The following is a 23,176-nucleotide window of genomic DNA, read 5'->3' as shown; positions in this document are numbered from 1 at the left end:
TTAGGGTTCTATAGCTATGGTCATAGAATGAAATTGAGTTTGGTTGAATTAAATTATAGGACACCTAAGGTTAACCTATGAAGGTCATTTGGATAATTCGACCCAATCATGGTCAACTTGGGTAAGGGGTAGGATGATCCTTGAATGAGTTTGGGTAGTTTGGAATTAACCAAAGGGTCTAAGGAATTGTGTTAGCCTAAGAAAATAGTTGAATAAAATTGGATGACGATTCTTTTGTATTCGATTTATTTAAAAGATAAGCTTAACTAATTCTCATGATGATTGATTTGAGCATTATCCCTTCATGAATGATACACTTTTTTGATAATCCTATAATTATGTGAGTAACAAGACATCTATAAAAACTAATTAGCAGCCATGGCATAATTCATTTGTCCTATAAAAAAATAGCTTCAGTTAAATGCAAATTTCTTCAATTCTCAAGTATTTGCGAACAATAACTAAACATGTTAAGAATTTTTAGAATTTAGATAAGTGGACTAATAACCCTCTAATTTTAAACCATCAAAATGTACAAAATCATAATTTCATAATTTCATAATTTCATAATAAGACTAGTTTTGAAGCATAGCATAATATACATGTCTACTTTCCGGCATCACCCCCTTCAAAGATACGCCTGCACCTCCTCACTTCTCAACCCTAGCCACCTTTGCTGGCACCGGCTAACTTGGGACTCATAACCTGTAATTTTCTTTTCTTACTTGTTCTCGAAGGCGAAGTCACCTCGTTAAGTACCGAAGCCGTGATTATGGCGGACTGGGCAGTGACGCGTAAGCTATGGGAGAAATGGATCGCGAATAATCTTGGTACATCTGGTTTGTTCCACTCTCTACTTTACTAGGTTTCACTTTCCCCTCCTCTTTTGTGGGTTTGAAATGGACAACTGAAAGGCAGCTTTTCCGGTCATTGGCGCAGGAGAACCACTGAAAGCTGCGTTGCTGATAAACTACGACCCAGCTGCTCCATCAAGGCTCACATCTTGCATGTAAGCAAACGACGGTATTCAATTGCAGGTCTTATAGGATTTTTTTTTTCTCAATGACTATGCTTCCGTTCTTTTTTCATGAGAGTAAATATTCACAGTTCTGATTGTAAGAGCAGCGCTAAAATTTTGTGTAATTATAGGTTTTTTTCTGTTTTGATTTGAGAAACTCAACTTGAAATTTTGGACTTCGTGGCATTCCTCTTTTCGATGTGAAATGATAGAAATGCTAAGAGGGATATTCGGGAACTAGTTGCATTTAGGGGGTGTTTGGTTGGAGTAAAATGGGAGTAAAGTAAAGTAAATGCAGGAGTTTTGGAAAGTTTAGTGTTTGGTTGGGTGAAAAAGAAAAGAAAAGTAGAGTAAATGCAAGTTTAAAACAATTTAGGTCATTTTTGAGATAAATAGTTCTTGCCCAATTTTGAGCGATAACTATTTGCACCCCAACAAGCTCGTTTGTCCCCCGCCACCCACCACTACCGGCTGTAGCCACCCGCCATTTAGCCAGCCAAATAGTACCCATACGAAATTTTGTTGAATCCAAAAAAATTGTTTGGCATGACATCTGCTAATGGTAAACTATTTTGCCATCTGTTTTAGGATTCTTTTTTTTTTTTTTTAAATTTAACAAGAATAATAGAATTGATGATAGGCTGATAATTAGGTGCAGCTAGGATTTAGTCAATATTGTAAATCCGAATTTAGTCAATCCTTTTCTAAACTTTTATACCTATTTGGCATAATAGATGTTAAATCCTGCTATATACTGTGAAACTGTCTTGCTACGTATTTTAAGATTTAAGGTGGTTAGTTTGAATAAGATTTAAGCAAATTTATAATAATAAAATAAGAATCATTTATAAAAATACATTTAATAACCAAATAATAAATAATCTGCACAATAATGAAAGGATCAAAATATATAAGGATAAAATAAATGAAACATCAACACTTCTTCCTACCTCCATAACGTGAGCTAGTTTATCCGGTTGAGTGTTGTTGTTGATTTATTGATTGCAATTAAATTATACTTAATAAATCACCATTTAAGATTAAAATAGATTTTAACTTCTTGAAATTAAATTATTACTTGTCTTTCCCACAAGTTAATGGTGATTGCTTGTCTCAACACATTCCCTTGAATTCTTTTCTCAATTTTTGTATGTACGCTAGAGTCATCATCATTAACTTCTAGTTTTCTACTTCCATGAACTGACTATCATGACATCTTAATATGTGACATGCCGAAATACAAATCAAACACAAGGTAGAAATTAATAAAATTGTGCAATACTATGCAAGCAAGTACAATATCCATTTGTATACTTCAAGAAAATTGTCGCATGGCATTTGAAATTTTTTATCATTAAATGCTGTAAGTTCTCTCCACCAACACTATCGTTCCCTAAGACTTGGATGAGAAAAGTAGAGGATTACGTTAGGTATTTGACAGCTAGTGTAAAACTTGACGAACAATTAGGATATGAATCATTTGATATATTGTGTTAATGTTAGGGCATTCCCTGGAAGTGACATGTTATATTGCTTGAATTTGACAAAATGTGTGCAAGGGTTGTTGTACTGATGCTTGGGTTCAGTGTTAAATAAGCAAGGGTTCTCACATCATGGATGGATGTGAGTAAAAAAGTTAGTCCATGAAACTAGAATTAGGATTAACATTTGGAATATCGGTTCTCTTATATGCAAATTAATGGAATTAATAAGTATTATGATTCATATGAAGATAAATATTCTATATATTCAAGAAACTAAATGAGTTGAAGAAAAGATCAAAGAGGTTGATAGTTTAGGATTTAAATTATGGACTCAAGTAGGTGTCGCGCTATATATGATATAGGTGTGATTATAAATAAGAGTCTGAAGGATAATATTGTAAAAAAAAAATAGAATTAAAAATAGAATTATAGATTTAAAGATTGTTGTTGGGCTAAATTATTAATATTATAAGTGCTTATACTTCTCAAGTAGGTTTGAATATGAAAATTAAATTTTTGGAACGACTTAAAAGAATTAATACAAATGCTACTTTTTGAAGAAATAATTTTTATTTGAAGAGATTTAAATAGATATATTGGTATAGTGGTAGAATTTTTAAAAACATTTATAATGGTTATGAGTTTGCAATGACTAATAAAGGTGTTAGGATTTTATTAAAATTTGCTCTAGCTTATGATTTTGTATTTGTTAATATCTTATTTAATAAAAGAGATGAGCATCTCATTACTTCTAAGAATGGACATAGTAAAATTTAGATTGGTTATTTTTTATAAGAAAAATAGATCGTTTACATTGCAAAGATTGTAATGTCTTCCAAGTGAAAGTTTATGTAATCAACATAGCTTATTAATTTTGGACTTTAAGATGATAGACTGAAATATAAGAAATAAAATAAAAGGTTGTCTTAGGATTAAATGAAGGCATTTAAATAACAATAATAAAATTATTTTTAAGAAAAAAGATTTAAGATCTCAGTATTTAGCTTGTTTATGAGAAAGCTAATATTATGTCAGAAAAAGTTGCTAGTAATATTAATAATGTTGCAATTTATGTGCTTGAAAAAAAACTCTTGATAATAAAAATAATTGGTGGTTGAATTAAAATGTGTAAGAAAAGGTAAAAAAATAAGAAATTTGTTATACAAATTATTTTAGATATGAAAGCTAAACAAATTGGGGAAAATATAGAAGGTACTATAAGGATTCTAAGAAAGCAACATGCGATGCAAAAAATTTAAGTTTTAGTGATTTATAATAAATTAGGTACTAAGGAGGGCGAAAGATGTATGCATAAGTTAGCCAGGCAAAGAAATAGGAAAAGTAAGGATCTATAGTTCAAGTAAAGGGTATTATTGATGATGATCAAAAACTATTTTTCTTTGAAAAAAATGTTCAACATAGATGGATGTGATATTTTGATAAGCTTTTTAATGAAGATTATGAGAAGACAAATAATTTTAATGGCCTTAGCATCCTAAATGAGATTTTTATTTTTATCATCATATCAGCAAAATAAAAGTTGGATAGACTTTAAAGAAAATGAAGTGTGAAAAAACAATGAAACTTGATATTATTCCAACAGAGGTGTGAAGATATTTTGGAGATCAAGGGATTTTTTGACTTACTAAACTTTTTAATAGTGTTTTGAAGAATAAAAGATGGCAGAAGAGTGAAGAAGTGTATTAGTTCTTATTTCTAAGAATAAAGATGATGCACAAAAATGCATGAATTATAGAGGAATTAAGTTAATGTCATAGATTAAAATTATGGTGGGAGAGAGTAATTGAGCATAGGCTACGACATGATACTCATATTTTTTAAAATCATTTTGTATTCAGGCCGCGTGGGTCTACAATGGAAGCTGTATATTTGTTGAAAGGTTTGATTGAGAAGTATAGAGAGAGTAAGGAGGATCTTCATATGATATTTCTTAATTTGGAGAAAGAATATGATAAATTTCCATGAGAAGTGCTCTGGAGAGTTTTAGAAAAGAAATGAGTTAATAATGTTTATATTCAATTAATTAAGTAGTTTGACCAAGTATTTTACTATATCTTTTGTACTATCTTTTGTAAAGATTATTGTTGATTCTATGATTATTAATATTATAAATGCTTATGCTCCCCAAATAGGTTTGGATATGTATTCAAAATTAAAATTTTAAAATGACTTTGGATGAATTAATACAAAAAATACCTCTTGCAAAAAAAGTTTTTATTAGAGTTTGAAATGAACATGTTGGTGGAGAGCTAGATAATTTTAAAAGCATTCATGGTGGCTATGAATTTGGAGTAACTAATAAAGATGGTAAGACCATATTAAATTTTCTATAGCATATGACTTTGTAATTGCTAATACCTTATTTAAAAATAAAGATGAACATCTAATCACTTATAATAATTGATTTTGTAAAACTCAGATTGATTATTTTCTTATAAGAAAAAAATATGATTTAGATTATAAAGATTGTAAAGTTATTCCTAGTGCAAGTTTATGTGTTCAATCTTATTACTTTTGAACGTTAAAATGAATGGGCATAATATAAAAAATAAAGTAAAATATTATTGTAGGATTAAATGAGAGTTTTTAAAGAATATTAATAAAAATATTTTGAGAGTAAAATTTTAGATCTTAAGATTTTGTCTGTTCATGAGAAAACTAATGTTATGTGGAAAAAGATAGTGATATTAAGAATATTGCAAAATATGTATTTAGAGTATTAAAGGGAAAATATCCTAATAGTAAAAACAGTTGGTAGTGGAATTAAAATGTGCATGAAAAGATAAAAAGTAAGAAAGTTTATTATAATAATGGTTTAGATGTAAAAACTCTGATAATTGAGAAAGATATACAGAGGCACGTAAGGAGTCTAAGAAAGTAATATACAATGCAAATATTTTATCTTTTAATGATTTATATAATAAATTAGATATTAAGGATGATGAAAGATATACGTATAAATTTGCCAAATAAAGAGATATGAGTAGTAAGGATTTAATGCAAGTGTCGCATTAAGGATGAAAATAAAAAAATATTTTTATTTGAAGAAGATATTCAATAAAGGTGGATGAAATATTTTGCTAAACTTTTCAATGAAAATTGTGAGAATACGGTTGATAATAAAGATTTTTATTTTTATCGGAATATTAGTAAAACCGAAGTTATGGAGGCTTTAAAGAAAAGGAAGTGTGGAAAAGCCATTGGACTTGATGATATTCTAGTAGAGGTATGGAAATGCTTAGAAAATGAAGTAATTTCTTAGTTTATGAAACTTTTTAATATTATTTTGAACACTAAAAAGATGCCAGATGAGTAGAGAATGAGGGTGTTGATTCTTATTTTTAAGAATAAAGGTGATTCACAAGATTGTGCGAATTATAGAAGAATTAAGTTAATGTGTCATACTTTAAATCTTTGGGAGAGAGTTATGGAGCATAAGTTACGATGTGATACTGATGTTTCTCAAAATCAATTTGGATTCATGCCGGGTAGGTCTGTTATGGAAGCTATACTTTTATTGAGAGATTTGATGGAGAAGCATAGAGAGAATAATGAGGATCTTCATGTGATATTTATTGATTTAGAGAGCATATTATAAAGTTCCAACATAAGTGCTATGTAAAGTTATAGAAAATAAAGGAGTTAATAATGCTTATATTGAAGTCATTAGGGATATGTATGCAGGTGTTATTACTTGTGTTGAAACACAAGCTGGCTTGACCAAGTATTTTCCTATTTTTATAGGATTATATCAAGGATCAACCTTAAGCCCATATCTTTTTGCTTTAATTATGGATGTTCTCACTAGACATTTGCAAGAGGTTATACCCTGGTGTATTCTTTTTGCTGATGATATTCTTCTTGTCGATAAGAGTAAAGAGGGAGTTGAAGGTGAACTTAAATTATGGAGGTCGGTCTTAGAGTGTAAAGTTTTTCATATGAGTTGATCTAAAATTAAATATATAGAGTGTAATTTTAGTAGTAATAGATCTAGTGGAGGGTTTGTGACTTTGGACCATCAAGTCATTAATAAGAGTACACATTTTAGATATCTTGGGTCTATTGTGCAGAGTGATGGTGAAATAAATGTGATATTATTAGCAGAATTAAAGTTGGATGGTTGAATTGGAGGAATGGAGGAATGCATTAGGCTTGTTCTATGATAGAAAAGTCCCCCTCAAGCTTAAGGAAAAACTTTATAAGATGGTGGTGAGACCTGCAATGCTTTATGGTGCAGAATGTTGGCCATTAAAAGAGAAGCATAATATTAAGTGTTGCAGAGATGAGGATGCTTAGGTAAATGAATAGCTTTACTCTTAGAGACATGATATGAAATGAGCATATATGTGAAATGGTTTGAGTAGCTCCAGTGGAAGATAAGATTAGAGAGAGTCACCTTAGATGGTTTGGTCACATAAAACGACGACCTTCCGATGACTCGATTAAGAAAGCAAATGTATTGGATTTGGCTTATGTTAAGAAAGGTAGAGGTAGAACTAAAAAGACTTGTTTAGATATTAGAATTACATATCTTTTTTAGATTTAAATGAGAATTTGACTCATAACAGGACAAAATGGAGAAAAAGGATTCATGTAGCGAACCCTATGTAGTGGGATAAAGGCTTGGTGTTGTTGTTGATGTTGTTGTTGGATTACATCAAGGATCAACTTTAAGCCCATATTTTTTTGCTTTAGTCATGGATGTTCTTATTAGGCATTTGCAAGAGGATGTACCATGGTGTATGCTTTTTACTAGTGATATTCTTCTTGTTGATAAGACTAGTGAGAGAGTTGAAAGAAAACTTGAATTATGGAGGTCAATGATATAGTATAAAGATTTTGTTTGAGTAGATCTAAAATTGAATAGATGGAGTGTAATTTTTGTAGTAATAAATTTAATGGTGGGATTGCGACCTTGAGTGATCAAGTTATTAAAAAGATTGCACGCTTTAGATATCTCGGGCCTATTGTTCAAAATGATGGTGAAATGGATGGGGATATTATTAGTAGAGTTCAAGTTGGATGGTTAAAGTGGAGGAATGTATCGAGCCTATTTTGTGATAGAAAATTACCTTTCAAACTTAAGGGAAAAATTTATAAGATATTTTTAGTATATCGAGTTGTCATGCCTATTACAATATTATGTACTCAAATCTTAAAAAGTTTGTATTGATGGAAAGGCTTCCTATGGAAGCATGCTATTTTTAGATTATCCTACAAGTACAAAATGTGCTTAAATATGAGGAATACTCTCATTTTTTTAGCCTTACAAAAGAAAGATCATCAAAGAAGTATTGTAATTGAATGAACTCTTCCTTCATTTCATTACTTGTTATTAAGATAGGTTCATCCCAATTCAAACCACTTCAATTTGAAAGTTGGCATACAATTCTGAAGTTTGACTTCATATTCTTAAATTACATTATAAGAAGCGCTTATATATAATTAGTTCTTAAGCGTCATGACCTCACACCAAAATTCCTTCTTCAACACGATCTTTGAAATGTTTTCACAGAGGAATTGTTCCAGAAGAAATTCGCCAAAAACAACATTATGTTACTAGGCCACTTTGTTGTTCTAGTTAAGCTCTTAAGCTGACCATTATAAATAGACACATCTTCATTAGCATGTGAGTGAACTACTTCATTGTCGCACCTCTCCTAAAGAAATCTCTTCATTTTTTTTTACAATTTGTAAACTACTTTTTGGGTTTACAAAGTAATTCAAAAGTTGCACTTTAAAAAATTGAAGTTTGTTTTTTCAATGTTCTTGGCGTGACATTCAATTTCGTTACTAGGTATGTACTTGATATTTTTTGTTTTGTGATTGCTCAAATACTCTATTGCTTAATGCTTTGCTTGGTTTTCCCCTTTTAATGGCTCTTTCCTTTTGCTCAATAACACAATTAAATATCCCATGTGCATTTGGATTGTCATGTTTGACTCCCCTAATTTTGAAACTAAGTTATTCTTAAAATTCTTTGGGTATAAACAACAACATACAGTTTAATACTATTGGACTTGATAATTAGTATGCTAAAACAAAACAAGTATTTAAATCATGAATTAAAATAACTACAAAAATCTCTTGATGAACACAATATTGATTTAGGTCAACCACAAGCATAACTGATGTAGATTGGATTGTTGGAAGAAGAGGATGCTTGAAGAATTTAATCCCAATCCAGGGAACAAAGATAAACACAAGCTTCAAGCTTCAAATAGAGTAATATATCATCAATACCTCAACTCTTCTTACATCACACTATATAATACTCAAGTAGAAACCTAGAAAAATCAAGAATGTTCTAGAATCCTATAGAAAATTTGTAACAAACTAAAATCATATATTCTAAGGAACATCATAAACTAAAATGCTCCGCATCATTCTCCCCTTGCATAAAAAAAGCTCGACTCCATCAAGACGCGTCATTGGGAGGGAGATTGTTGTAGGAAACATGAGTAAACCTCCTGGATCAAAAAATTTGCGTCTTCGATGCATGCCCACAATGCTACTATTCATTTGTCTAGGCAAAAATGGTCTGACTCGATAATACACCCAAATACTTCCTTTAAGATCCTGCACCTGATTGTAAAGCTTTTTATTTTCTGAAAAAACTGTGTAATAGCTTGATGCCGCAAGGGTAAGATGGTGCATATGTTTCCTAATAACTGTTAGCATCTCCAAATAGTTCATTTGTACGAACTATATACCAGCTCTTATAGTTTGGAGATCACATCTAAATAGCTGAATATCTCTTTGGTGTTTGTCAAAACGATCATTCTCCCTTGGCATGAGCTTTGCACCATGTAGATTAAACACATTGTTAAAAATAGGAACGAAATCTTTCCAACCGGCTACATGTTGACTCTAAGAAATTATGCTTGTCAGTATTGTTGTAATGCACTTTCCCAAGCCAAGAGCAACCATATGCAAGCATACAGAAATAACACTTAATAATGTTGAAGAGTTTGATTTCACACCTTCCAAAAGCATCCAACTGATGAAAACATCCTCAGGTCCATCCCCTGGATCTATCATTGCTCGGAAAGGTCTTAAGCACTCAATTACAAGGCCCTTCTTAGCATAAACAACCGAGATCTCAGTCCACGAAGCAATATCCTTTTTAGACAATTCATCAAATGCAAGAAAAGATTCCTCTAAGCTTTTATTGAAAGCATAGTACCAAAAAGGAGCATTCCTAACCTCCTTGAACAAACCCATCATATCCTTGACCTTGAGATCAGTAATATGGAGGAGAGAAGAAATACCGCCAGGCCTCATGTCTAGCTCCTTGATTCCTTGCTCCTCAATAGTGGTAGTGGGGCCATAATATGTAATTTTCCTATTTTCCTTGCTCCCATAAGCAGAGCCTTACAGCTCTAATTTGGGATCCCATCCCTTAGTGACATTTTGTCGAACAACTTGTGAGCGTTGCATTGGATAAGCTTTGTCAGTGTACTGCACATCGGTCATTTGCACACCTGCAATGTAAACATTCTCATTACCAACGTTGTAGTTGTCAGTCAACTCAATCTCCCTTGCATTCTAAACTTTTTCATCATCTTCACTCAAGGTAATAGAAATGATGTCAACTCTACTGCTTTCTTGAGTGAACTGAGGACTAATGTAGATGACCCCTTCTCTCTTCCAATCCCAAGCGGTACTAGAAGCATCGCTGTTGTAAATTGCTATTGGGTGTGTGCCATCAGCATTAACTACGGTGGTACCAGGGCGACTCACATAAGCAATTTCTGACCAACTGGTGAGAAGGAACAACATCATTACTCAAGCTCTGCAAACTTTGTTTTTGCAACTCCCCCGAAAACGTAGAGAAGCCGCCAACATCATGACCAACAAAACTCTGTAAGTTCAGCTTCTCCGTTTTCTGCGGTAGCTTTGAGAATGAGTTGTTAAAAGACTAAATGATGAACTCTTGCTTGAACAACAACTCTTATTTACACCACTCCCAAAAACAAAAACACCTCGGTCCTTGTCCCCATCCTCACCGTTCTTAGAAATTTCAATCTTGAGCTTCTTTAGGTCTTCGGGTAACTTAGAAACTGAGGAAATTTGATGTGGGGCAGTCGAGGAAGTGTGCTCGTCCAGTGTTTGGTCGCGAGAGATAGTGGAGGCGGAATCAAAATCATGCGTTTCGATAATGGCAGTTGTAGTTGCTTTGTTGGGTAAGGAATCAGAGGCAGAATCCGAACAAGCTACGACATAGAACACTTGATGTGCGAGCAAATCTGATTGGGATTGCGTCGAAGGGTTGGAGTCATGGGCGATGGAATGTGGCCGGAGTGGAGTGTTGCGGATGAAGGCCGTTGGTTGATTGCACGGACTAAATGGTCAGGCAGGGGATTCCGCCATTTGAGCGAAAGTTCAAGGGGTGGATAGTCGGGCGGCGGATTGCGCCATCAGAGTGGAAGTTGGAATGGAGGGTATTCTGACGGTGGATCGCGCCATCAGAGTGGAAGTTCGAGAGGAGGATAGTCATCGATCTCTCGTCTTATTTGGCGTCGATCATCGTCGACCGTCCATCTCCTTCGATTTCGATCGTCGTTAACCGCCCATCTTCTTCGGCGTCTATCTTCGTCAATCGCCCATCTCATTCGGCGTCGATCTCGACCGCCTAGTTTCTTCGGCTTCGATCGTCGACATCCCACCTTCTGCAGTCCATCGTTCTTTGCAAGCTCCGGGCTCTGATACCAAACTGATGTAGATGGGATTGTTGGAAGAAGGGGATGCTTGATGGATTTAATCCCAATATAGGGAATAAAGATAAACACAAGCTTCAAGCTTCAAATAGAGTAATATATCATCAATGCCTCAACTCTTCTTACATCACACCTATGATGCACAGACACGAACACGGTGACACGGATACGACATGACACGACATAGGACACGTTAGTTATTGAAAATATAGGACACAGACACGGGTTGGATAGAGTCCAATGTCGAGCATTTACTTCAAGATTTATGTAAGTTTTAATATATATAACGTGAGGCGTAAGTCTCATGCCAGTGAGGCGAGGCGGGCCTCAACCAAGTTGAGGCGCAAGCCTCATAAAAAAAATTCGAGTCGTAAGAATCAAGGCGTTTTTTACTGGAATTGCGCAAAGGCGGGCCTCATATTGCTCAATTTTAAACCATGGGTTGGACACGGTATTATAGTTTTTATATTTAAAAAATAATGTATAAAATTAAACAAGTATAATTTTAAAAATAATTTGAAAATAAGAAGTCATTTAACTAGAATTTGTGCTTAAAATGATTAGTATTAGGATGTCGAGAGTCAGACGTCGATGCTGTTTATTAGTCATCGAGAGATGAGATGAAAATACCTTCACTGTCAAAAAGAAATGAAAATGAGAATATTCGATGATTGGATATTAAGTGCCGACGTTGATTTGATCTTGTGGATAGGAAATAAGAAATTTAGTTTAAATCCTGCAAAATACAAGAAATTATATTTTAAAAAAATCATAAAATATTTAAGATACGCGTGTTGGACACACGTGTCTAATTTGTATTTAATATTTTTTAATCGGACATGTTTTTGAAGTGTCTGACACGTGTCGGAGGAGTGTCGGAGGAGTGTCGTGTCGGATGCGGTGTCGGACTTTGCACGCCTCTTTGAGGAGAAGTGTCGGTGCATCATAGCATCACACTATATATAATACTCAAGTAGAAACCTAGAAAAATCAAGAATGTTTTAGAATCCTATAGCAAATTTGTAACAAACTAAAATCAAATATGCTAAGGAACATCATAAACTAAAATGCTCCGCATCAGGAACCTTTATGATTCCAATCATTTTTCATTTCAAAATATAATTGTCTTATTTTTAAATTGTTCTGCATTCCAAGAACTTATTTCTACTTTAGGATCAAGTGCAATCAAGTCACGGAAATCACTAAAAATTTCTTTGTGGGGCATCCTGGTACAAAGACGTAAAATCAGAACTAAAGGGAGATGTGCAAGTCATATCTCACTTGCAGTAGCCTTGCGATTGAAGGAATGCACACTTACAGTAGAAGGCTCGAAGCAAGAAGGGAGGGAGGAAGACGTTGCTTATAGGTAAAAGGAAGAAGCAACTAAGAATTTTTTGAGGGAAATGGGGAAAGAAAACCCAGTACATGGGATATGTAATACAAAAATAGACACTGTTGTGGAAGAAGAGGAGGGGTTTTGCAAAGAAGTTGAGATTAATTAGGAGGATGGAGATGCGTTCAGTAGAGATTGGTGCGTAGTGACAGCTTCTTATAGAAATAAGGCAAGCAACCAACCTTGTGACAAGAGGACACACAAGACTATTTGCAGCTCTAGTAAATCCTGTTAAATTTGCCGCCTGGATTTCACCACGAAACAAAGTAAAATGGGATTTAAGAAATCATTGTATTTATTTTTGCATTTTCTGCTGTTTTGCAGGGTTTACGGTATATCCTGCATAAATGTTGCTTAGAACCCACTGCCAAACAACCCCTAGAGGCATGAGGAAGTGGTAAAATGCATCAGAGCAAGGATAGTCATTGAAGTAGGAAAGAGAGAAGTGAGAGTTACGACCTATTTGGGGAAGAGAGATTCTTGATGGTATTTCACTACCACATAAACAACCTATTGTGAATCCAATTAAGTGGGTGGAGAAATCTGAAATTGGCCTGGGAACTCAACAAAATGGAAGTGGTGTTCGCAACAAGAGGAAGGAGTAGGAAACCCACTAGAGCAAGAGATTCCTGATGTGGAAGTTGACCATTGAAAGGATAGAGACTCATGAAGAGAGAGAGAGAGAGAGAGAGAGCTTGGTGAATGAAGCTAGGAGAGTTTGTATTTGATAAATTTCATAAATACGCTTATTGTAGGATTTAGTAAGCCTAGCTACATCACACTAAAATCAGATTGCAAAGGACTTAGGTTTGCCAAGTCCTAAGTAAAATCATGCACCAAATAACCTCAAAGTATCTAGTTGAAGTTATGGCTGAATGATGCGGCCATACTAAATATTTATTTTATTATTAAGTTCATGGTGTGAGTGTTTGACAAATCATCAATAGTTTGGCTTTATGTAGCGGATCTCCTTTTTATTGTATTAGAAAGAAATATTTTGAGGATCCTTGCAAGATACTGAGTTTACTTTGGACTTTTGTACTAACAAATATAGGGATTGAACTTTTTCTTTTTTTGTGAAAGTGGTAGGGATTGAACATTACCATATAGATTCAGACAATCATGTTAGTTTAAAATTAAACCTTATCATATGTTAGGATTGATTGATTTGGTTCACAACTTATGCAATGCATAGAAAATCTCCAAGCAAATGCAAGAAAGCTTGATCACATTTACTTTGGAGTTGATTTTAAGAAAATAAATTGTGAAATAAAGTTACTTAGTTTAGTCAATTTTTTTTTCAAGCCTTACAAATAACATGTATTTCAAAATTTCTCCAAAACAAATAGCCCATAAGTTTTCCTTTAATGACTATTCCTGGCTTTGTTTGTTAATACAATTCAACTTATATGCTCATTAGCTTGGCTAGGAAATTACTTCTAGGAAGCATAACACTTCAACACCTATTGTGTCTGTGTAGGATACGAAGATGACTCCAATGTTCCCGGACATGCATCCAACACTTTAGAAAATGTGTCCTATGGTTTTAAATATGAAATCAAACTTAACATTAGTTGGACACGGGGACACAAGATAAGATTGGGACATATGGAACACTAGCAGGACACAAGAATTGGAATTGCGGGACTCAAAATAAATTCTAATTTTTGCATATATTATATCCCTAACACACGTTTTATGCTTGTAGTCCTAGCCCCATCTTGGACTTGCACTCCCACCACTCCCCCTCTTCTTGATGAAGTTGCCCAGCCTCTCTTCTTTATTCTTTTTCAAAGCAACTATGCATCTCTTACTCTTGCCTCTATGTCAAATCTGCTTGCTCTCTTCTCTATCTTTGTTGAAGCCATTCACCATCATGCTTCATCATCTCATCTAGCTTGACCTTCCAATCTTGGGTTGGCTTGCTCAGTGATTTGATTTGTACTAGTATCCCTTTCTTCTCTTTTATTTTTATTTTTATTTTTTTAGTATCCCTTTCTTCTCTATTTTTTTATTTTGCTTGTATTCACAATCTTTATTATTTAAACATATTTTAGTTTAAGTAACATATTTTTAATTATAGTGTTATTAATACATGATTTGAATATCTTATAAAACTAAAATAAATTCCATTAAAAAGGTATTATTGAAACAATGATCTTTGGCCAACATTTTTGTTAACCAATTGATTAAATTTGTTTCTTATGTTTTTATAATGATAATAACTTCTGTGATAGTCACAAATATGATTGTTAATAATCTCATAGAGGATGAGATAAAACCTTTATGGGTTATTGTTACCATGTTAGAGAAGTTGGATCAGCTGGAACGGAAGGCATTCTAGAATTTTAATGCGTTTTTTGAAGGAAAGTTTAAGGGTACATATTCTTGGATGCAAGCTCACTTGCTTAGAAAACTTGGTACTGACATTTGACCATGCCCTAAAATAACGTCCATACATATTCAAGAAGTGCAAAAGCCCGATGGTAAAGTTGAGCAAATCAAGAAGAATAATGTCTTTAAGTAGGTCCCCGTTCTTTTTTTGGTCATGGTGGCTCCAATCAATATTGTAGCTTACAATTAAGTGAACATTTATTCTAGTTGAAGGCTATAACCCAAAAAGGTGGTAAGGGTCGGGCCCTAATGCTATTAAAAGAGCCTTTGATTTGCATGCTAGAGATCATTTGCAAGAGGAAATTGTTCATCTATGTTGAACGGATACGCCTATTTATGAGGCATGTTGTATCGGACACGCCTCGGATATGGATACGCCTCCGATACGGCAAGGATACGTGTCGGATACGTCTTTGCCGTGTCCAATTAAAATATTATTATCGGACACGCATATCACTTGGTACTCAGTACTGCTCAGTACTCGGTATTGCTCGGTACTGCTCGGTACCGCTTGGTACCGAGCAATATTAGAACTCAGACTGCTCGGCACTTGATATCGCTCGGTACTGCTTGGTACCGAGCGATACTAGAACTCAGTACTGCTCAGTAATCAGTACCGCTCGGTACTAATTTGTATCGCTCGGTACTGAGCGATACTAAAACTCAATATCGCTCGGTACCAGAACTCGATACCACTCGGTACCGCTCGGTACAGAGGGTTATCGAATGGTACCAAGCAGTGCCGAGAAGGTAGAGAAAACTTTAAAGCAACTCTTACAATAAAAAATTATTCTGGGGGCGCTGCCCCCGGAAACCCCTTCCAAGGGGCAGCGCCCCCTTCAACCCCGGCATAGGCGTAACATATATATACTTTTTATTAAAAAATTTCATGTTTAAAATTCATGTGGATTAATTGTGTCGATCATTCGTACTTTTAATTAAAAACTTCATCTGCTGGACAATTTATGTTTTTGTTTTTGTTGTTGTACTAGACATTTAAATATTTAATGCTTATTTTTATTTTGATATTATAAGATACAATGCTACAAATGATGTTGCTTTCATTTTTTTGTCATTTCAATTTTTAAATATTATGCTTTGATTAATTTGTTATTTTTTATGTATGATTTATATATTATAATGCCGTATCCGCGCCGTATCCTTATCCTGTATTTTTAAGAATTGTAGTGTCCCGTATCCGTATCGTGTCATATGCATGTCGCCGTATCCGTATCGGTGCAACATAGCGAACAAATGTTCTATTCAACACATTTCTCTTTCACTTCGTAAGAAATCTTTACTATTTTCGTGCTTTCACATATGCTGCCAATACCTTGCTCGCTGGATATATTCATCATTGTTATAATCCCTTGAGGACATTTCTTCAAAAGGAAAGAGCAATGTTGTAAGAATCCTTGAGCCCATCAAGGAGGATTGGAAGGAGAAGTGAGTTACTTTTATTTGTGATGGTTGGACAGTGCATATATGAGACATCTGATTAATTTCATTACATTTATAAAATCTGGGCCTATGATCATAAAGGTATTAATTGTGAAGGACTTGTGAAGATAAATTTTGTATTGTAGATCAAATTAAAGAAGTGATCATATTGCTGGGCTTAGAGAAAGTAGTACAAGTTATCAATAACAATGCACCAGTTTACAAAGCTTCAATAGTTCTGATTGAAACTAAATACTCTTTCATTTTTTAAACTCTTTGTATTGTTCTTACATTGAAAAATATATATGCTCTAAAGAATGTATGAGGTAATGTGATCACCTATGCATAATCCAATTGGATCATATAAATAGCAGGTGATGCAAGCTTCATAAAGACATTAATCATGAATTGTTGAAAGGCATTGCCACTATTTAATGAATATGTGAAATTCAAAATGTTAGCCATAACGGAGACCCATTTTGCTACAACATTTGTTATGCTTAGACGATTCAAAATAATTTAGCAAGAATTGCATATCATTATGTTTTGTGACAAGTGTAGCGTTTATAGTAAAGATGTAGACAAGGACAAATTTGTGGAGAAAGTATTAGATGATCTGTGTTGGGTAGAAATGGACTATATTATTATTTTTATCTAGGCAATATATGACATGCTATCAAACATTCTAAGTTTATTGAAAGATCATTAATAAACATTTATGTTGCTTTTCATCATGCCCATTTTCTTAAAATTATATGACTTTGTTACCTTCAGTTGTGCTATGGCTATACCCAGAGGAATGTGTTAACTAGAGAAGGCGCATGATATGATCAAGCCGGACTAGCAACATTATTAGACCAAACCCATAAATAGAAAAGTGGTATGGTGATAACCAACGGACATGTGGGCCTCTAGCTTGGCACATTGTCTTTCTTGTGTCAATGAGCTTACTTGGGTGCTATTTAATATGTGGAAGCGTCAATGAAAATCTAGTTGGCTATGTATAGCCAAGTGTCTCTTTTGTAACTATTCTAGTTAAAAGCGGACTAATAGATAAATGGGTAATTGGTTGTTAGAGTATACCAGATATTGTCTTTTGGATGGTTCAGTTCAATTACATTGCAGGATCCTAACAATTTGGAACTCATGTTGCCCTCCCGCCAACCTAAACTTCGCAATCTTGGCCAATTCATGGTTGATAATACTTGCTCAATTATCAGGATGATCGATCGCCTAAATGCAGTCAATTAGCAACTAACTGCATTTAGTGATCTTTGTGAAATCAGCATGAAATTGTTGTTAGTTGAAGCTAAAATAGATTACCAGCAAAATAGGAATAAGATAACAACGTTATGCAACCCCCTCCATTCAACACCAATGATACATTTTATGAGTGGAATCTCATTCTTAGCTATTCGACATGCCTACCTTGTTACACTAATGGTAATCCAGACACTTTGTTACACAAGATTTTAGCAATTTTATAGCCTCTACTAGCTCTTTGACGTTGACAAATTGACCATCGTATCCTTCCATAAGCTTGGATCTATGAAAAATGGCTTCATTAAATGTCAAAAACTAAATGATTGAACTCCTTATTAGGGTTTCACGCAACATTGCAGATCTTTGACTTATCCAAGTATCGTAACTCAAGCGGAGAATTGGATAAACTTTTCTAAACTCTATTGTTTCTTATTACCAACTTCAATTTAAATAACTTTCAAATTAGATTTTTCGGCATTTGACGATTCCTTTGTAAAAGGTTGTCTTTAATATGGCCTTAAACTACATATCCACAAGTAGGCATGGTTATGGCAATCAAAAACATTAGATCAAGCTATTTAGTTGGCCAAGTTCATCAAGAAGAAGCTCTACTATTCTAAGAAATCTTTTCTGATCCTACAAACTCTAATTGCCACATAAACAAAACCACAAAATAATGTATCTCTGCATAGGGAATATATTAGCTCTCATGCTTATCAATGGTGGTGAACCCCAACAAAGATAGTGGACAACGGGTCAACGACACCACTACGCATACAATTGATCCTGATCCCCCAATACCAACCCACCTACAATCAACATCCATTCCTTAGAAGGTCGCTAGTCACCAATTACATTACATTGGATTAGTGAATTGCATAAAACAAAAATTCAAATTCTCATTGATGTAGGTTCGACACAATTTCGTCTAACAGCGCTCGGTGGATTTCGGTCATCCCACCGACACCAACCTTCCACATCTTTGTTGGAAATGGTTAAACTTTGGTATGTTCTGCTAAATTCTTTGCTCATCCATAAATCTCCCAAGGCACTACATTCCTGATAGATGTCTCTGTGTTGCCAATCTAAGGTGCTCAATTGATTTTGGATGTCCTATGTCTCCAGCTCGTGTGATATTACTACAAACTATTCCTCTTTATTCTTGCAGTTTTTTCGGGCACAAAAAAACATATCAAACTCCGTGATTTCCTTACTACTTAACAACTGTAGGAAATTTCTCATGCTTATTTGACCACAAAAAAAGCCGAAGTAAAACTATTGTCAGGCATTAAAGTATTAAACTAATCCTTTAATAGTTCCGCTATGTTTTTGAACCACCAAGCTGTCTATCGCCAACTACATTGAAGACCATTGCAAACTGCTCACCCCCTGCACTTAGTTTATCAATGTTCGAAAATGGGTACCTTTTTTTAGAAAGAAGCCATTGAAATGATGGTCTCGGACATGCTCAGATTAATCATTATAAAAACCACCTCAAGTCCTTTCTCTTGTTCAATCCCCTTCAAAAAAATCTCAAACAAATTTCCATTCTTGACCATGGACAAACTCTTCATCGAGGTATATGGTGCAATCAGTTTCAAAGCTTGCTAACATCAAGTTTAGATGGCTAATGATGACATTCACAAGAGAACATTCGCCTCATTAAAGCCACTACAAATTCTGGTTAATATTGAGCGAACTATTTAAATTCTCGATCTACTTTTCTGAATATTATAAATACTGTTCTACAACCATTTCTATGAAAATTTGTTATAGTATTCTTCAATGATATATTAGTGTATGGCAAATCCATAATTTATTCGAAGTCATCTAACCATAATTTATTCTGCATGCTGGACAATATTTTGCCCCTCAAACTCTCTGAATGCTGCTTTGATGCGCCAACGCCTGAGTATTTGGGCCACAGCGTCTGCCAGTGGCATAGAACCAAACCCAAAGAAGCTCAACTGGGAGAGCCACCTAAAATCAATAAATCAATTATGGAGTTTTTTTTTTTGGAAAGATGCAAATAGCAATAACATTAAAAGAGAGAATGCCTAATACAATTATTGAGTTTTTTGGGGCCTTACTAGATATTAGCGCAAGTTCATCCACAATTTCATGATGATTGCTGTCCTCCCACCTCACAGTTGCAGAAAAAATGTTTCATTTGGACCACCGATGCATCAGTTTCTTTCGCCAAATTACAAGTAACTATAACAAACCCACCTCTTAGCTTTGCTAGATTTCATCAAATCATTTTTAATGGATACCTACGCATCTGAAAGTGGCATTGAAGTTGTGTTATGTTAAGAAGGTTGGCCCATTGCCTACTAAAGCAAGAAAGTTAACCCTTACATGCAGCATGCCTCTGTCTATGTTTGCAAGCTCTTCGTTATCACGAAGTCAGTCATGAAATCAGGCCAATAATTGGTGTACGGTTCACCAACCAAACTGATTAAAAAGTGTACTAGCGAAATACTTGACCAAGTCATACAAACTCTGGAGCAATAATGTTTTCTAGTAAAATATTTGTAGTTTGATCTTCGTAGTGTTTACAACCCCAGGAATAAAAATTAGTTTGTAGATGACTTGCCCCAAATTCATGTTGTAAAGAACAACAGATGACGACTTGTGTCCATGGGGGACTTGTGATTATTTGCCGGACCTCAAAATTTAATAAAATGGTTTAATGGTATTTTAGTTATTTCCCCACCCATAGCTCTATTTTCCCCAACAAAGGGAAAAAATGCCACAAAACGACAGAAATTTTTCGGCCTGCAGCCGCAAATGTTCACAAGCTCCTGCTAGTCGTGTCCATCTCCAACGCTTGAAATATTTTTGAGTTTGAACGATTAGAGCCGCAGCTACAAACCTTATTCGGACGTTCCCTAGCGCATGCAATTCGTGCCTAGTCCAAGCCTCCAATCGCTTGCAATCTGAGTTCTGATCCTGAGAAAGCTAATAAAACTGAGGTTTTGTATTTGGCAACCCCATTTTCCTATTTAATATACTATCTTAGCTTGTAATAATTTTCAATTTATCTATCATAATAAAATATAAAATTTTACTTAGAATTATGCCCTCATTTTATTTTCTTAAATATTAGTCCATTTATTTGAAAATTTTGCCCACCCTAAAATGAAGGCTGGTTCCACCCTTTCTTGTGTCTGACCCTTCACGATAACTTCCTTCCTTGGAAAAGGCATATAATGGTCTCGACAAATTCCTACCTCCGGCACGCCATCTTTTAAGAGTATTACTTCAGCATAGTTAGTCCCCGCAAACCCAGCATCAGCTAACAAAGTGACAAAATATTTACAATTGGTATCCATCAGCTTGCTACAACCTTTATCAATTCTCGCTGCGGCTTGGGAAGTTTTATTGAGGATGATTAGGATATGGCTAATGATAATGAATGTGACTTAAATTCAAGATATTTATTAAACTTCTTATTAGAGAAGTTGCACTGTAACAAACCAGTGATCAATTTGTGGGGCTAATAAGGGCCGCTGTTCTTGATATGATTGCTGAACTTGCTATTGTGATTAGCAAACATCATGATGTTTTTGGTTGTTTGCAGAGCAGAACAAGAAGGGACAAATTTCAAGTCTGTCGAGCTACGATCATTCCTAAAATTTATCAAACAGAACAATCTCCAAAATGAGTTCTTCTTTATTGGATCAAGCCAATGTGAGTTACGTAATCGATTGCAGTTTTTCCCTTCTTTACTAGCTTTGCACATAACTGTCTTGAAGTTTGCTTATTTCAGTATTATGATATTTGCTTTTATTTTTGTTTTGATGACACAGATTTAGTCACATCAATACATGAGCACTGGTTCTGTGCTAGGTGTATAAATACATCTAGACCTGCAGGTGAAGGTGTTATTGTTATGCAGATTGCAGCTTATCTTTTAGTTGCAATGTAAGGACATAATGTACTAGATTAAAACGTTTTTTGTTGCAAGCTTGGCGCCTCACTTCGCATGTTACTAATGATTAATCCAGGTACGAGGGTTCTATAGGTTCAGCAACTCGAGCAATGGTTGCTGTAGAACAATTTGTGTGGCAGTTGAGCCGTAGAATTCACTGAAAGATTCAAATTTCTTTTGTCTTGTCCTTAATTATGTGAGTTCATTAGTAATTTGTATTGAATTTGAATTTTCTAATTTTCTCTTACTAATTTCATACATTTTTTACTTCAGAGTCAACATTTGGGTTGTCTTCACATCTTCAAATTTTATCAGCCTACGGAATGAGGGAGAAAGGTCGAGTCTGATCTATGGCTACTGCACTACAAAAAATGTTTGTGAAGAAATCTCTCCTTTTAAAATTGGGTCAGTTAGATCATAATTGGATTCTTATTTGCTTTTGTTTTCTGTTTTAAAAACAGATGCTCAAGTCTTTTAGTTAAAAAAAAATGTTTGATAATCATTTTTTTACCTATTAAACATGCTTGAGTCTTGAGTTAAAAGATAGATGTTTGATATTTATTAAATTATAATAATTGAAACTAAGGTTATAAAAAATAATTAATTAATCAATTAATTGGCAAAATAGTTAGTAATTATTGAGTTATTTATGATAATAAGGAATTTAATGAATTATTTGATGCAAATTGGGAGTGTGACTTACCAGTAGAGTAAGGACCAGTGGTTACCAACAGAGAAAGAGAGACTATCCTATAACTCGTATTCAAATTTCGTTGTAAGATTAAGGAGAGAGCTTTATTTGACCTTACTATTTGGCTTTGTATTTCTTATGCTAGGAGATTGATCAACATTCAATGAAGAAGAAGATAGAGATGTCTCAACATGTGATATGGTATCTGTTTAAGTTGGGGAAATTATTGGGTTCGGACACCGGACGATGTCCGAAGCCCAATGAAAATGCGCCACATCACCCCCTACTCGGTACTGCTCCGTACCAAGCTCAATATTGCTCGGTACTGTGAAATACAGAACATAAGATGTGTTTGGTGTTCGAACCCAATAATCTCTCGTTAAGTTGAGGGAGATTCTTCAGGATTATTGGTAATTGGTTCTAGATGTCAATGTTTCGTTGGCTAATTTCCTACAAATAAGGTTGTCTTGCGTAAGCGTGAGACAATAGAAGCATAAGCTACATTTTTTTTAATCACATATCACATTATGCCAATAAATTCAACTTTAGAGCTAATCCGAATGATGTGTAGCAGAGCATGCATATATGGCACCTGTATGCATGTTGCCATGCGATATACATACACAAGTGCATATATGCGCGCATGTGTGGTTGTGCATGCAGCTGCATGAGCCTTTACATGTGCCAGCGCCTCTACTTACACGAGTGCATGCACGTCAGTAGTAGCTGCAATTATAGGCGATCGATTGGTTGACATGACACATTTTGGGTTGCCAATTTTATCATTTTTTAATATTATAAATTCAGTTTTGCCATTT

At 34.5% G+C, this 23,176-nt stretch overlaps 1 protein-coding gene across 4 annotated transcripts; it reads left to right on the top strand.

Annotated features, from left to right (window-relative positions):
• Positions 1-604: 604 nt before the first annotated feature.
• On the top strand, positions 605-22,913 carry LOC110095640. 4 transcript variants are annotated; one of them, XR_002302982.2, is made up of 7 exons: positions 605-839; positions 919-1,009; positions 21,317-21,426; positions 21,546-21,660; positions 21,744-21,863; positions 21,941-22,072; positions 22,504-22,913. XR_002302982.2 is itself a non-coding variant. In XM_020821261.2 (6 exons), the coding sequence occupies exons 1-5, from the start codon at positions 773-775 to the stop codon at positions 21,826-21,828; spliced, it is 438 nt and encodes a 145-aa protein (XP_020676920.1). In that variant the 5' UTR covers positions 605-772; the 3' UTR covers positions 21,829-21,863; positions 21,941-22,213. The 4 variants fall into 4 exon arrangements, 3 of the variants coding, with proteins under 3 accessions (XP_020676920.1, XP_020676918.1, XP_020676919.1); XM_020821261.2 differs by lacking the exon at positions 22,504-22,913 and having other exon boundaries at positions 605-830; positions 940-1,009; positions 21,941-22,213; XM_020821259.2 differs by lacking the exon at positions 22,504-22,913 and having other exon boundaries at positions 21,941-22,213.
• Positions 22,914-23,176: the final 263 nt, after the last annotated feature.

This window comes from Dendrobium catenatum, unplaced genomic scaffold, assembly GCF_001605985.2.
Source record: "Dendrobium catenatum unplaced genomic scaffold, ASM160598v2 fragScaff_scaffold_1497, whole genome shotgun sequence".
Taxonomy (NCBI): Eukaryota; Viridiplantae; Streptophyta; class Magnoliopsida; order Asparagales; family Orchidaceae; genus Dendrobium; species Dendrobium catenatum.
The sequence above is the reverse complement of the archived record's forward strand: the minus strand, read 5'-3'. Positions and strand labels throughout refer to the sequence as shown.